This window comes from Rutilus rutilus (assembly GCF_951802725.1).
Source record: "Rutilus rutilus genome assembly, chromosome: 22".
NCBI lineage: Eukaryota > Metazoa > Chordata > Actinopteri > Cypriniformes > Leuciscidae > Rutilus > Rutilus rutilus.
In genome coordinates, this window is record NC_140227.1 from 4,259,508 (window position 1) to 4,276,849 (window position 17,342).

A 17,342-nucleotide genomic window follows, 5' to 3' on the forward strand; every position below is an offset into this window, starting at 1 on the left:
AAAAGCGCTGTATAAATTAAGGTGGCTTGACTTGACTTCACTAAATCATTCATTTCCTTACATTGACTATCCAAAATATCTATTGAGTTCTCTAAAGTAATACAAGACTTGCATTAAACTTATCCCAGCATTTTAAACCGAGAAGAGACCCCATTTTAAACGATGCCTTAAATTAAACTTTATTCTTTATGGTTTTAATCCATTGTTTATTGCTGTTTGAATGGTTCTTCAATAAAGATCTATAAAATCTTTTATATTTCACCTTTATAATTTGCCTGTTGGAAAAGTTGGTTCAGGAAACAAACAGAATGTGGAAACAATATGTAACACAATGTAAATAAAAAGTAACACGAGTTTAATTGAAGTTGCAGAGAGAACTGTTTTATGAAACTATCAAAACAAGTCAGGTTTAAAATAATATTAGAATAATATATTATCTAAAAAAAAAGAAAAAGAAAGATATTGGCAGTCTAAACTGTTTGATTTGGTCTAAGGCTTGTACAGAGCATTCAGTGTGATGTGTACTTATGGCATATATGAATAATACAATTCCACACTGGCAAAACCTTGGAGTGTCATCTTCAAACTACGATCACATGAGGAAACACCACATCTCGTCTATGCAAATCTACATCTTCCAGGTCATTTTAATGAAATGCTTACTATTAGCACAACAGTTTTCCAGTGGAATGGATGGATAAACAGTGGATAAACTTCAGATTAAAATAAACCGGAATGATTTGAGAAAAGGTACAACTGATCACGGATTATAAAACAGAACAATTTCCGAACAGCTGGGAAATAGTTCTGAGAAAAAGCTGACCCAACACTCAGTCCATTGGTGCTGAAGTACTGGTTCAGAGGCGTAAGGGAGGCACTGGCATGGTGACATCACGGAAGAACCGATGAACAAGGGCGTTCTTCGCTGAGATCCTCTTGTTAGGATCATAGATCATCATTTGCTGTGGACAAAAATAAATAAATAATTAAAAACTAGAAATATTCAAATCATATTGACATTGCTTTCAGGTTCAAGTTGTTGACTATGGGTAGAGGTGTAAAATTCAATCGCATGGTTAAAAATAAGGGTGGGCAGAGGGTAATGAGGGGGTTTAGGTCTCCTAGCGATTCCTATTTATGTTTATAACATTTATATCAAACATGGTTATTATGTCTTTTTTGGCAAAATGTTTTGTTGCAGCCGTGATCAAAAATCAGCAGCCTAAAAAAAACCTAACATTTTAACAAAAATACCTCAGCAAAAACAACTGGACTAAATAATATAAATTTCAAACATTAATAAAGTGAACAGTAATAAAATAAGAACAAATTATCAAATTAGCAATAACACAAATAAATACAACTGAACAGGTCATGTACAGGAATTGAAATATAAAACACTGCATAGTTTTTTGACGCATTTGTTTCTTAAACAGATCAAAATAAAATGCAATGTCAATACCTTAAAAAATAAAGCTGGGATATTCAAATTCATTTATTGTCTATTTTGGTCATTTATATAAAAAATATGGTGTTTTATTTTTATTTTAAAGAAGCAGCTATTTTATGCACTTTATAAAACAAATCCATTCAAGTCCATCACGGTGAAAAAGTTTGTTTGACCGTCTCTCAGTGTGTCAACATAAATTGATTATGCGCCCTCTAGCAGAGTGAAAGAAAAATGACATAAATCCCCAAAACTGTTCTTACAGACTGAACTGAGTGAGTGCCACACAATAATGAATCACCAACCAATCAGTCTGATCGGAAATATACTGTTGTTTTATCTCTATTCAACACCAGGGTTCTGCATGAGAACACCGCTCACAGTGGATCAGGGCTGGGAGACATGGCAGCAACAACAACAACAACAACTCATATCAGTTGATTATTATCATCACGATAAATGTCAAGTCGAGTAAAAGTTGTAGAAACCAGACAGGTAATTGTGGTTTTATCGTTGAACATGACAAGCACTTGCCAAACAAATGAACATTTCACAAATTAATATTACGTTTTGTCTCTTAGAAACACACATTGGACAGTAGCTTGAGTTGAGTGACAGTAGCGGTAGCTTGAGTTGGGATGCAGTTCATTAGAAAAAACAGTAGCATCTGTAAAAATTGTAACAACCTCATTTTATAAGGTAAAATGTGGTCTTGGATCACGCTAACATGGCCGTGGGAACTGGCCCTGCCAACAGCGGTTTCACTGCATTGGAATTTAAGATGACTTGAAATAAAGTTTTGTTTTTAATTTTCCCAATCCATTAAATTATTTAGTTTTTATATTGTTGAATGTGGTTTGTGACTTTGAGAACTGATTATTATTATATTGTTATATAGTGTTGTTGAGAACGTCAGCGCTGTTTCATCTGGCTTTAAACTAGTTTAAATCACGACGCATTTGATTTGTATGGTTTGTATTAGTGGTCGACCGATATATCGGCATTTTTGAAATATCGGCATCGGCCGATAGGTTTTTCTGATTGGCCGATGTGTTGGAAGCGGGACTTTTATTTTGACGGCGCTCCAGACTTTTATTTTGACGGGCGGCGCTGAGAACACCAGCGCCAGAAGAGAACGGCAACGGCAGCTCCTCAGATCACACAGCGCGTCTGTCCGTGCGAAGTGAGTGAATGCGAACAGAAGGAAAGCTACAGCTTTCCTGTAGCTCAAACAGTAGAGCGTTGGCGCTAGCAACGCCAAGGTCATGGGTTCGATTCCCAGGGAAAGCAAGAACTGATAAAATGTAAAATGTGTACCTTGAATGCAATGTAAGTCGCTTTGGATAAAAGCGTCTGCCAAATGCATAAATGTAAATGTAAATGTAAATGTAAGATCAGCTTCAGGAGACGCGATCAAAAAACTTTAAATCCTTCATTTTAAAATATGCTAATATATAACCAGTTGCCAACTGTGTCATATTCATATCTGTGATATATCCAGTTGCCAATTGAGTCATATTCATATCGTTTTCACTGTGCTGTATGTAAAATTAGTGTTACCTTGTCTTTATTTGAAAAAATATGATTACCAGCATGAAATTACCAGATTACTGAGTGCCCTGTTACAGTGTTTACCTTCTTTTTATTCACATATTTCTAAACAATTACTTTGTGAAAAATACTGTAATAGGATTGCAGATTCAAGAAGTTGCCATCTAAAGTATAAAAGCATGTTTATTTTAAAGATTTGTTTTGATTCAAATAAATATATATAAAAATATCGGCTTTATATCGGCCACCCTGCTCGCTAAGATATCGGCAATCAAAAAACCAATATCGGTCGACCACTAGTTTGTATAACTCGAACGCTATTTCCTTCCCAGCGGAAGTCCGGATAATGTTTTTTTGGAATAGTTATTAGGGGTGACCCCGAATAGTCGAAGATTCGATGCTTCGATAGGAGGAGCCTGATTCGACTACCGATCTCACGGTCGAATCTTCGCGGAGGTGTTATGAAACGAGGATCATGCCACTTTGGCTATATGAGGGCGCTCAATGTCTGATTTCACATAGAACTAGCTTTTATGTCAATACGTTAATATTCAGCCTATTATGATAATGCTGTACATAAAAATGTGCAAAGAAAGAAGCTTTTAATAAATATTTTTTAAGGTCCGTGAATAAATCCAAACACCCCGTGACAGATTTAAGTTTCACTTTCAATCAGTGACCGACAGAGGAGCATCTTCGCGGCAAGGATTTAAATCTTTAACAATGTCTGGGATAAGAAAATCTAAAGTGTGGATGTACACCATCAGAAAGGATATTCTCCAAGGCTGGATTTAGCATCAGGAAAACCATGATCGCACTTCTGCCGGCCAACGTTAACACGTTTCACGCATAGACTGGGTTTCACGTTAGAATGTATTTTATCCGCGCGCACAATTTGAAAAGACTCCAACAGACACAGACAGAGTGAAAGACTGGATTTGTTCTCTCGATCAGGTAGGGTACAAGTGATTTCAAAACTTTTCAGCCGGTTCTAATTTGATTTTTGGATGCTGTGAACATTTTTAGCTAAAAAGACTGCCTCTCCAGTTTAGCATTTATTGTTGTTTCTATAGTTAAAAAGACAAAGTTGAAAATTCTGGCTACTATCGTTATTTTAATAATTTCTTTATTTTTATTTTATTTATTAATCTGTCAGGGTTATCTAATCTAACTATTTTCGGCTTGTGTTTTGAATATATGTTCCCCTGCACTTTAGGCATTTTGCACACATTTGCTCATCTTGTGACTTGATTCTGATTTATTTCATTTTGTATTTTTATTTATTAGAAAGGTATATTCTGTTCTAATTTAACTGAGTAAATTAATTGTTTATTTTTTCGGTGCATCGATGTTGTGCTGTAGGCTGGCCTGCTCGCACATGTAATTTAGCCGATTTGATTTGATTTGCATGTGAAATGCAAATCCTGTCTGCAGTGTGGCCTTTCTGGAGTTATTTATGTTATTTCTTAGTTTTATTGATCCAAAATGTTTTTATACATTTTCTTCTATATCTTTGTGTGATTTTCTGTACATCGTTGAAACGTTAAAGCCCCGCCCCCATACACATGATTCGACTATTAGTCGACTATAGGCAAGAAATGACGATTCTGATTCGACTATGAAAATCCATAGTCGGGGACAGCCCTAATAGTTATACATTTCAATCAGGGCAGCCATAGAATTTTATCAAAGAAAAAATGCTAAACACTCAAAATAGGAAAAAAAAACAAAAGGAGGCACGCACTAATTTCGCACTATGTTAGCCAAATTGCCTATGTGGGCACCAGTGTGATGGTTTGAAACCCACAATAGCGCATTTGCATATTGCATAAACAATATATCGAACTTTTTTGTTGAGGAAGAATATATTACAATCGTTTTATCGCCCAGCCTTACAATAGATGGTCAGTTATTACCTTGAAATTTATTGTTGAAGGCTGTGAATTTTACTTTTTTTTTTTTTCGGGATAGGCCAGGACAGTCCAAATCAAATTAATTAACAAATTACGCCTATCATCAGATGCGGATGCATTTAAAAAATAAAAATAAAAGTGTAGTTAGCTACCTTTACTTAGCTTATACTGTAGTGTAGTGTAGATTAATGGCATTCTGTCAAACTACAAGCAGCTCAAAAGTTCACTATAAAGTAGCTTCTCAAACCCCGGTCAGGCTGTGGTACTAGATAACCTTTGCTGCCCTCTTACCCCTAGAAGGTCTCGGCCATCTTCATCCAGAGGAGGCACCACTTTAGACAGGTCCTGTCGGGCCCACTTGGGAAAGGAGGGTTTGTAGTCTGGCATTGAGGTGACTCCAGGCCATATAGCCTCATCCGGAGTGCCCAGAGTTCGAAATATTCGGAAGAGCTGGTCTATTTCAGAGTCTCCAGGAAACAATGCCCTCCGAGTAATCTGGTATGAAAAGCCAGAAAGTAAATAAACATCTTAAGCCATCAATTATAGCAAGCTGATAAGATGTGTACATAAATAAAAACATACCATTTCAGCAAAGATGCAGCCCAAACTCCAGATGTCGACAGCTGTGGAATAATATTTACATCCCAGGAGAATCTCTGGAGCTCTGTACCACAGAGTTACAACCTATGGAAAACAATCAAATTAAGGCCGTTCGAAACACTGCTTCATGAAGCTTCGAAACCTTTATGAATCTTTTGTTTTCGAATCAATGGTTCGGAGCGTGTATCGAATAGCCGAAGTCACGTGATTTCAGTAAAAAAAGGCTTCATTAGATCATAACTGTTACGAAACGTTTCGAAATTTCGATGTTTCACCGCTGGGGGCGAAGATCTGTCAACCCATGAATCATGAGGAGTCACTGAGAAGCAGTGAACAAGTGCCTGTGGGTTTTACCTGATCTCTGATCAGTTTTATACATCTGTAGACGTTTTAATTAGACATTAGTATAATTAAAATGAATAATGGTAGTCTCTTAATGGCCTGTTTAGCTGCGCCATTCATAGAACAAACCCTGACAATTGATAAAGGAACATATAGACACTTAATCTTATTAGATGATTAGATAATTGTATTTGAAAGATTTTACTTTCAATAAAAAAATGTGCAATAGATTTGTAAAAGGTGTTTTTATGCATGTTGGCCCCAGGATTTTGTTGCATTTACAGTGTTCTGACCACTAGGGGTCACCGTGGACACGGGTGTCGGGGTGTTTTGAAGCCTCGGTCTGCCCACCACTAGTTACAGATCAGTTGTGCAGAACACAGGGTTTGTCTTTGATGGTAGCTTAAGTACATGCTCATGCACACATGCAAAACTGGTTGATAACAATAGCGATTCATTCATTATTCCCAAATGAAGTTTATACTTACACAAGAAGAGTCCAGAAGGATCTAAGAATATAATTTGATTTCTTAATTTGTAATATATCTAGGCTTGCTGCTTCAAACAAGCAAACATACATCTGTGTTATTAGATTCTCATTTTCATATTATAATTGAATCTTATGTTGTGTTCTGTCTTGTCTTAAGTAGAGATAAAGAAAGTCTCAATTTTCCCCCGTTTTTTTTTTTTTAAGGTCACAGGACGATTTTATGAAGCAATAAGTGTCCATTATATTTATATTGAGTGGATTCTGACCAACTGTACCACCTCTGATTGGCCATTGCGATCACATGCTCAACAGACATATATGTGATTGGCTAAAATGCTCAACGGTTCAAAAACACGGTGTGAACAGAAACCTTCACAGAGAGCTCACACACACTCACGGCAACGTTTGAAAGCAGCTGCCTATCAGCATCATACTTGTGAGATGAAAAAGAGGAGATTAAACTCTTTATAAACTGGTTTCTTACTGCCACCCTCAACATTTTCTTTACGTTCAGTACAACTCGCTTAGAGCCGGTTCAAGCTGCGCTTTCAGTTGCATCTTTCTTTCAGCTTTTCTAGGTTCCCTAAGTCTAGTTTTTTTACTAGAACTAAACTAAACTATTTTAAAACGATTACTGCATCTGCTTAGTAGTCTTTAGAGCTGCATGATTAAATAAGGGGATCTTGATTCACACACAAACAGTCTTTTCAACCATAGTATCATTATTTTTGTAACAAATTCAACAATTTAATTACTCACAGAAGTGCTGGGATAAGAGTTTATAGTTCAGATATAAACACTGATGTCGATTAGCGATCAAAATAGAGTAAATCACCTTTTGAAAGTAACTTCAATTGCATTGTTACACCAGTAGGTGGCGACAAGTGACTTTATAAATATACAAAATACATTAAAAAAATACATACATACATACAGACAGTTGGTCTGGGAACGCTCCATCACGTAATGTGAATTAAGCCCATGGGTGAAAACATTGCCTTGGCGCTAATTGAAATACACGGGACAATCATGCTGAAGAGTTGCTCTGTCGTTTTCTGTACCGCCAATAAACAAACAAATTATGAATTGAAGTTCTACATCCTTCCTAATAAACACACAGAACCGGACAAAATGGCTACAAGCAATAAGGCTTGAGGATGATCAAGGGAAGTTGTGGAATCCCAAGACTAAGCATGTGTATGTGTGCAGTCAGCATTTCATCACAGGTAGGCTACGTTAACATTAGCCGCTTTCCGACCAAGTAGTTACAGGAACTTAGTTATAGGAACTGTCCACTTCTAAACAGTTCTATGAACTACTCTCCCCCAAACTCGGTCTTGCTGTTTGCGTTCGCACTGGCCAAGCGGCCATAGGAACTGGTAGGAGGGGTAAGGGAGTGACGCAAGCACGGCGACTTTTATTTTGACGGAGCGACGGACCTTTATTTTGACGGCGCTGAGAACGCCAGAGCAAACAATGCTCGCATTCTCTGTGTTCATTAGTTAGCGATCTGTCTAACAGTACTGTTTAACATGTTATTAGATAGAACTGTTATAGAAAGTACACAGTATATGAAAAAAAGGTTATTAGCCTATGCCGTGTGGTTGATGTCCAGTGTTGCTAGCTGAGCAGAAATACATAATCATGTTTGGCTTGGTCCCCTCAAAGTTGCGTTGGATTTTCTCTTCAGCATAAAGGTTTAGAGGCCCATCTATCACTGTTTTCCATGTTTGTATCTAGTTTCTGGAGTAAATATATAATCTGTGTGTTTACATATAGCTGTTTTAAAAATGGCGGGTGCTGGTGTTTTGCGTGCGTTCGGTCATCAGCGTACACTAACGTCACGGGTAGTTCCTATAGAGCTGGTAAGTCCCGCCCCCTTCGCTAACCCCGCTGGACCTCTAGGTTGAAAAATCGTCAATGCAAGTGAATGGGAGAAAATAATTATTTTCTGGTCCCGTTTGAATTGTGCCATGAATGTGAACATATGTTGTCTGTGAATTTTTTATATAATCTTTCGTGTGAAGAATGCTACAATTTAGCGGGTAGAAGTTTGATACGGTTAAACTTTGTGTGAGAGCACTTTGTGGACTACAACTAATCGCTGCTTTCGACGCGTTTGAAACGTCACCACCATTCGCACACGGACACTAGCTCACGGATCCCGCTAAACATGACTGTGTCTTTGGTGCACTTCACCGCCTTCTTTCAGGGAGAGGACAAAATCGTTGAGGTTGGCGAAACCCACGGGTAAGTCAACTTTATGGGGTGACGTCACATAGGCGACCTGTAGTCTTTCTCGTTATGTCTTTTCCACAACTGCTAGCCGAAGAAGCATACCATATACTGTCAAACTCGTAACATGAAAGATTATATAAAAAATTCACAGACAACATATGTTCACATTCATGGCACAATTCAAACGGGACCAGAAAATAATTATTTTCTCCCATTCACTTGCATTGACGATTTTTCAACCTAGAGGTCCAGCGGGGTTAGCGAAGGGGGCGGGACTTTCCAGCTCTATAGTGCTGGTTTAGACCCTACTCTGAAGTAGGAGCTAAATTAGTTCCTCCAAATGGAGTTCCTAAGACTAAAATCGTTCCTAGTTCCTGCGGTGCGAACACGCCGACATCCGGGAACTTCCCGCAATAGTTCTAGGAACTGTGGAATGTTCCTCCGGTCGGAAAGCGGCTATTGTGTTCATTATTAACGTTATCAAAACTGTGTAAGGTTGTTTCATAAAGTGGCATGCATATATAATTACCCTTATCATTCTACCTTAAGCAAAACTATGTGGCCTAGTGTCGAACCTAAACTAGTCGCATGAAAACGCGTCTGCTAAGAAACACTTGGCACCGAGTAGGCCTAACTCTTTCCCTTTCAACATAGTCATATTGATAACTGCTGTCAGATATAATTTAGACATAACCTCCCATATTCATTCGTTTGTTTACACCGTTTTGCTGTAGGTTTTAAAAGTGACAAGGAAGATCACCCGGACTGCATACCATCAGTGTTTCCACAAAGAACACAATCGACGTTGAAACTGAATAGACTACAGAGACTGAAGAATCGCTCTTCAATGTGAACTGTCTCAACAAGTCCCCACGCCAGATACAGAGACTCCGGAGAGTGAACACGAGCTGGATACCGATCCAGTGGCGCTAAAGAGTCAACAAACACTGCTTCCCCCAAGTGAACACGAGCTGGATACCGATCCAGTTCATTTTGCAATGTACCGTTGCCGGTTGGCAGGCGTCAATGACTCGCAATACAACATTTTTGTCATTCAAATACACACGATGTTCGCGGTGTTCCCCCCCCCCCCCCGACTCCACCCTCGCCACGCCAGACCACGTGTGAATGAATGATTCAATACATACAGTCGGCATCTAGTCATAGTTGGGGGAACTATGACTAGATGCCGACTGTATGTATTGAATCATTCATTCAAGAGATTTGTTAAAAAAACCTGATTCATCCAGTATTGAAACAAATGAAGTCTTTATGAGCAAGTCATTGAATCATTCATTCAAACCAATTTCAAGAATATTTTTTAAATATAATGCAGCAATTAACATTTTCTTTTTGTTTAGTTGTCCATTCAGAAACGTGGGAGAATCGTGATTGTGATTCTCAATTTATCCAGAATAATGCAGCTCTTAATTCCCAGCAAACACCTGAGGTTTCAACTGCAGCAAACACATTTCGCTCAATATGATTCCACTTGATTTAGGATTGAAACACACCGAACATATCCTTTAAAACCCTAGACTAGAGCAATGTTTCTGGCTCTCACCTCATGTGTATAAGTCCGCACAGGCACACCAAACGCTCTGGCCAAACCAAAGTCAGCCAGTTTGATCTCGCCCTGAGCGTTGATCAGGAGATTCTGGGGTTTGAGATCCCTGTGAAGAACCCGATGGGAATGACAGAAGGCCAATCCCTGGAGCAACTGGAACAGGTAACTCTGATGAACAAATACACAGACAGACACACACATTATTTTCCTACATTTGGCCATTACCACACCTTCTTGGCTGTTTAATAGTTGTGGGCTGCATTTCCCATAAGCCCTTAATAGCAATACGTCACACCCAGAAAAAAAACTACCAGGGTCAGGGTCTGCTAAAAAGTGGCAGACGTGCTTCATCATTAGCCGCTTTCCGACCAAGTAGTTACAGGAACTTAGTTATAGGAACTGTCCACTTCTAAACAGTTCTATGAACTACTCTCCCCCAAACTCGGTCTTGCTGTTTGCGTTCGCACTGGCCAAGTGGCCATAGGAACTGGTAGGAGGGGTAAGGGAGTGACGCAAGCACGGCGACTTTTATTTAGACGGAGCGACGGACCTTTATTTTGACGGCGCTGAGAACGCCAGAGCAAACAATGCTCGTATTCTCTGTGTTCATTAGTTAGCGATCTGTCTAACAGTACTGTTTAACATGTTATTAGATAGAATTGTTATAGAAAGTAGACAGTATATGAAAAAAAAAGTTATTAGCCTATGCCGTGTGGTTGATGTCCAGTGTTGCTAGCTGAGCAGAAATACATAATCATGTTTGACTTGGTCCCCTCAAAGTTGCGTTGGATTTTCTCTTCAGCATAAAGGTTTAGAGGCCCATCTATCACTGTTTTCCATGTTTGTATCTCGTTTCTGGAGTAAATATATAATCTGTGTGTTTACATAGCTGTTTTAAAAATGGCGGGTGCTTGCGTGCGTTCGGTCATCAGCGTACACTAACGTCACGGGTAGTTCCTATAGTGCTGGTTTAGATCCTACTCTGAAGTAGGACCTAAATTAGTTCCTCCAAATGGAGTTCCTAGAACTAAAGTCGTTCCTAGTCGGCGTGTTCGCACCGCAGGAACATACGGGTACTTTAGCCAATAGTTCTAGGAACTGTGAAAAGGTTCCTCACAAAGCGGCTATTGAAGGATCAAGGTGGTTCTTTTTTAAACTGGGGTTAGACATTAAACATTATTGTGTTTCTTGGGTCTGCGCTATTCCCTTCAAAGCAAACAAACCAACACGCCTTTGTTTGTTTCTTAATGATGGTTGTGTTGAAGTAAGCCAGAAATGCACAGGTGTGGCTATATTTAATATTCACATTGACTCATGAGTTGAGTATGTGTCCGCTAAATCTGCACAGTTTACATAAACTTCGCCAGCAAATTGAGTGAACGTAATTTCTAGATCACATCGTCACCCGCCACCGTTGATTTTTTACCCACATTTGATGGGTGTTCATTTCAAACCCTGCCATTATGAAATTGCACAGAACATCTTCTGTGTGTAACAGCAAACTGTTTAATTATCTTGTGGTTAAGACAGTATATTATAGTAGAGCTCAACTTAAGTTACATTCGTTGACAAAATGGTAATGGTAATGGTAATAGCATTATACAAGTTGTATTTGGAATAAAAAGTATGCTAGTGTGGTAGATTTTTAATAGATAAAATAGTAAACTGTATATGAAGAGTTCAGATGCAAATCTGCAATGATCATTTTTATGAAGCTCGTATATTTAAGTTCAGTAATTTCACTTAAATGGCAATTAATAGGTAATCTTCATTGCCATTTAAGTGAAATTACTGAACTTAAAATATACTAACTTAATAAAAATTATCATTCTAGAAGAAAATTTCAGATGGCACTTAGAGGCTTTTGCATCTGAACTCTTCATATATTAAACTAACCATGTCTCTAACATCTAACCTTACTTCTCTTTTCAGGCCTAACATGATAACACTTTGAAACACAATGTACTAAAACGTTCTGTCCTGTGTTTTTGAATGTTGTATGTGGTGTTGCCATACCCCTTTGACTTTGGTTGTGTGAGTGTATAAATAACAAGTTTGGGAATTGAAACTAGACAGATGACTAAATTTGAACCTTGTGATTAACAATGAAGTAATCATTAAAACAAAGTTTGCTTTACCTGGTAACAGAAGGGTTTGTCTATGAAAACCAATCAAATTGTGCGGAAATTATGTAATGCAGCATGACATTTTTGCCATACCTCCTTATTCTATAAAAACTCTTGTATTCGTGTTAGCTGGTGGGATTCTCAATGGAATTTGTCTGTGATCTTCCGGCCTTGCTTCTTCTTGGGGGAGATTCTCTGAGAACTGCTCGAGAGATCCGCCGGCCGTGGTTAAAGCATTTAAAGGACATTTGCTAAGGTCTGTTTGTCAATTATTCCTGCGCAGGAAGAAAGCTAGTTAGGGAAGCAAGTTAGTTAGGTAGACTATATATTAAGCGTTGATTAGAGACGTTAGGGATCGTCGATTGGAGACGGCCCAGGTATTTATTAAGCGTCGATTGGAGACGTTAGGGATCGTCGATTGGAGACAACCCAGGGAGATCATCGATTGGAGACGGCCCAGGTAGACTTAGGTCAGATGAGATAGGACTTAGTTAGGTTTAGGGAAAAATCTACGACACTAGCTAACATTAGATTTTGTGGAAACTACTCTAACAACATAAAATCAAAACCAGTCATCCATGTCAGGCTAATTAACAGTCCCAAGCTTTACATATCGATACTTATGCCAATTAAATTTAGGTTATCATAACGCTACTTTAAGACATTCTGAAGTTAAAGGGTTAGTTCACCTAAAAATGAAAACTCTGTCATTAATTACTCACCCTCATTAAAACCATAAAGACCTTAGTTCATGTTTAGAACACAAATGAAGATCTTTTTGATGAAATCTGAGAGCTTTCTGTCCCTCCATTGACAGCTACGCAACTACCACTTTGACGCTTCAAAAAGTTAATAAAGAGATCATAAAACTAATCTGTGAATTGAACGGTTTAGTCCAAATTTTCTGAAGAGACACTATCGCTTTATATGATGAACAGATTTCGTTTAGGCTTTTATTCACATATAAACATTGATCAGCGAACATAAACAAAGCTCAATGTACCTGCTTGAAGTGCGAGAACAAACCTCTTTGGACTAAACCACTAAATTCATATGGATTCGTTTTACGATCTCTTTATTAACTTTTTGAAGCGTCAAAGTGGTGTCAGTGAAGGAATTTCACAGGGAAATCTGTCAGATTTCCTGAAAAAGATTGTGTTCTGAAGATGAACTAAAGTCTTACGGGTTTGGAACGACATGAGGGTGAGTGATTACTGACAGAATTTTTCATTTTTGGATGAACTATCCCTTTAAGGCATGCGGGCAGAACTCGTAGAGATGGCTCTCTTCAGTCATGTTCACTCTTCCCAGAAGCGTTGCATGTGTGAAGCCAGGAGGAGGGTGTTTTTTTTTTGGACAACTCAAAAGGCATTATTCTCATGATTTCAGGAGACCCTAGGTGTGTTCAACTTAGTGTGTGACATAAAAGTACAGCGAGAACGATTATAGAGCAGACGGACAGGGGTGTGTTTCCCGTACGACGTAACTCGCTGCTTCATAGTACGATGCATCGTTGAAGAAATCAACTAGCTAGTCACGACTGTTTCCCGAAACCGACTGTCACAAAGTGGTCGTTCAACCACACTGATTAATGATGAGTAATAACTTCTTTTAATGAATCTGTTTGAGATTGAATTAACGCTAGATGTTTTGCTATAAATTACAGACATGGCATCTGGGGACTATTTCTAACTTTTCTCAGTTATCTTGCTTTATTTCCAGATTCAATCATAGGCTCGTTCTTACGCACTAGAGCACGTTCACACATGCACACTCTTCAAAAATGACACTTTAAAATCTCTTGACAAACTAAAAGACGTAAATGACATTTATATGTATTCTAAATAAAACATACAGATTGTACTGAATGTCAACTTGCTTATTTTTCCTCAAGATAAGGATTTATTGAGTCCACATGTCATGCAAACAAGAAACTGCTTCTAACCACAGGTCGAGATCTGTCGTTCCAAACACACAACTTTGCGATGCTGTTTGTGAATGTTCGTTGGAAACGATGGTTTCGGGAAACACCGACTCGTTGAACTATGCAGACAACAATGGAACTTGCGACCATAGTTGGCTAAGGATGCTTTCGGGAAATGCACCCCTGTATGCTTTCGAATCGCTCTCTTAGTGCTTTGATGTCAAACACCGATTGGCCTGAAAACTCATCAGATCTAGATGGATCACAATGACCTATTTTGATCCAAAATGGCAAGTTGCCCCGAAAGGTGACTAGCTGTTTTTGGACTAACAAGGAAGTTTTGAGTTCTGAAACGTACAGGACGTTATATAGTACAATGACCCCCTTATATGTCAAAAGATCAAGGCCCCGTTTAAACTCACCTTTACGAGTGGCAAGGATATGCCAGAAACCGAGGATGAGTCCATAAACCTCTTCAGGTCTTGGTGAAGAAATTCAAACACCAAATAAAGCTTATTTTCTGTGTGTATCACATCACGCAACCTGTGGGCGAGAAAACTGTGAGACTCAAGAAGCTTGGAGCAGTTTGCTTAGAATTGTGCATTGACTCTACATCATGATGTGAAACAAAGGACTAGTTATGCACTGGTTAAAATCATGAATAGGACTAAGGTTTAGACATTGCTCTTACTTGACTATGTTTGGGTGGTTGAGCTCTTTAAGCAGAGAGATCTCACGTATGGCAGTGCTGGGAACACCTTCAGTCTCCCTGAAACCAAGCAAACAATCACGTCATTCAAACACATCCCTCATCGAAGACAAACATCTGTTTATATGAAGCTCACAGTCAATGAAACAGCCCTCAAAAAGTACAGACCGTTAAGATTAGTTAAAGCAGGTATCACGAAATACAACATTTATCAATCTAGGTTAACGTTAATTTCCACATACACAATTATTATATATTCTTAATTTCGAGTTGTATACATTAACCTTTCTAATGCATTGGCCTATAAACAAACACGAATTAACAATGAACAGCAGAACATTTCTGAGCCTACAGTACCGGTCAAAATTTTGGAAACATTACTATTGTTAATGTTTTTGAAAGAAGTCTCTTATGCTCATCAAGCCTGCATTTATTTGATCATAAAAAAAGTATCACAGGTTATAAAAAAAATATATGAATAAATCAGCATATTAGAATGATTTCTGAAGGATCATGTGACACTGAAAATAGAAAACTATTACTTTAAATAGTAATAATGTTTCCCAATGTTAATGTTTTTTCTGTATTTTTGATCAAATAAATGTAGATTTGATGAGCATAAGAGACATCTTTCAAAAACATTAAACAAAGTAATGTTTCCAAATTTTTGATCGTTACTGTACATTCACAATTGAGTTGCATATATTAACATTTAATGTATTATAAACAAACTTCAATGAACAACAGTACATTTATGAACCTATATAAACAACGTATTATCATATCATTCATGACACTAGTGTTTACATAGTGGAACTTTATAAAGTGTTACCATTATTATCTGCTTGTAAACGAACATTAGAGTGTTTAACAATCCAGTACATCAGCTTTGACAGAGATGAACTGACTTTTAAAAGCACTTATTCTCGTAAATAACGGAAGAGATCAGTTTATCACTCGTAAACATAAAACAAACATTCGCGTCACTGAGTTACAGTTTGGATTGTGACTGTATGCGAGTTATTTTAAATCTGAAAGGCTTCTCGACTACATAAAACCAATGACAAACACTTAACTTACGTGTCTAATCGTATTTTCTTCAGAGCAACGGTCTCTCCGGTGATTTTATTCTTGGCTTTATAAACCACCCCGTATGTTCCCTCTCCAATCTTCTCCACTTTCTGAAAGGACTCCATGTCAAACTCCCCCTTTTCCGGGGACACTTCCACTCTAAATCTATTTAAAACGACAGATGTGTGGCGAGAGTACGTTTTAGTTGCAAAACGGCGATCAGAAACATTAAAATCGTTAATTTGATTCGTAAAAATACCGGCGACCGAAAATCATGTCACAACTTAACATCAATACCGCCAATTCCCGCGTTTCAAACAACACGCCCTCGCGACAAAGCACAAAATACAGGCCCCGCCCTCCGAAGAAACGTCAACCTTCTGACGTACACCAATGAGCTGAGTGAAACAACAAAGGCCTCCCACGTTACGTAAAAAACTACCACACTTAAAAAAACGTATGTCTTGTGTCTAACCAATGAGCTGAGAGAGAAGAGTAACGCCCGCCCTCTTTACGGTTTACACCGGGGATACAAACGGACGCACGAGCACCATCAGTTGAAACAATCGGCTCTATTTTAGTCCATTTAGTCCAAACATTACAAAAATAAGGGGATAAAGTCATAACTATGAGGTAAAGTCGAAATTAGGACATACTAAGTCATAATTATTACATTAACTCAAAATGATATGACATATGCCCCATTTTTGTAACTTTTATATCATAACGTAAAATGTTGAAATTATGAGATAAAGTCGAAATTATCACATACTACACAATAATTATGACATTGGCATATTATCCCTTATATTTGTCCTTCATATTATGATGTAAAAAGTCGAAATTATGACATACTATGTAATAAGACATATTAAATCGAAATTATGACATACTACCCCTAATATCTGACTTTTATATCATAATTATGACGTAAAAAGTCACAATTATGAGATAAAGTCGAATTTATGACATACTAAGTAATAATTATTATGACATAGGCTACCAAATCATAATTATAAGATTAAAAAGTCGATTATGAGATTAAAAATCTCATGTAAAAAATTACTTTACATTTTTGTTTAATTTCATAATTATGACTTAGCATGTCATCATTTTGATTAGTAAGTTACCCGCGCCGATAGATTTTGTGCGCGCACTCTGAGAGAGTCGAGTCATATTTATTCATACAGCGCTTAATATATTACAGATTATTGTTTTAAAGCAGCTTCGCAGTAATTAACAGCAATTTTAACCTATTATGAAACGAAGTAGCCCTACAAAAGACAACAGTCAGTGTCATTATTTTGCTCAAATTAGTTCAATTTACTTTTTTCCCCATACTATGGGAGTCAGTGCATCAACTG

The 17,342-nt window shown here is 37.8% G+C and overlaps 1 protein-coding gene across 1 annotated transcript; it reads right to left on the reverse strand.

The window, feature by feature from the left end:
* Nucleotides 1-340: 340 nt before the first annotated feature.
* On the reverse strand, nt 341-16,401 carry cdk2 (cyclin dependent kinase 2). The gene is made up of 7 exons (XM_084394400.1): nt 15,988-16,401; nt 14,890-14,967; nt 14,621-14,741; nt 10,146-10,316; nt 5,494-5,595; nt 5,203-5,406; nt 341-962 (listed from the first exon to the last, which is right to left on the reverse strand). Exons 1-7 carry the CDS (start codon nt 16,101-16,103, stop codon nt 858-860), a joined length of 897 nt encoding a protein of 298 aa, XP_084250526.1. The 5' UTR covers nt 16,104-16,401; the 3' UTR covers nt 341-857.
* Nucleotides 16,402-17,342: the final 941 nt, after the last annotated feature.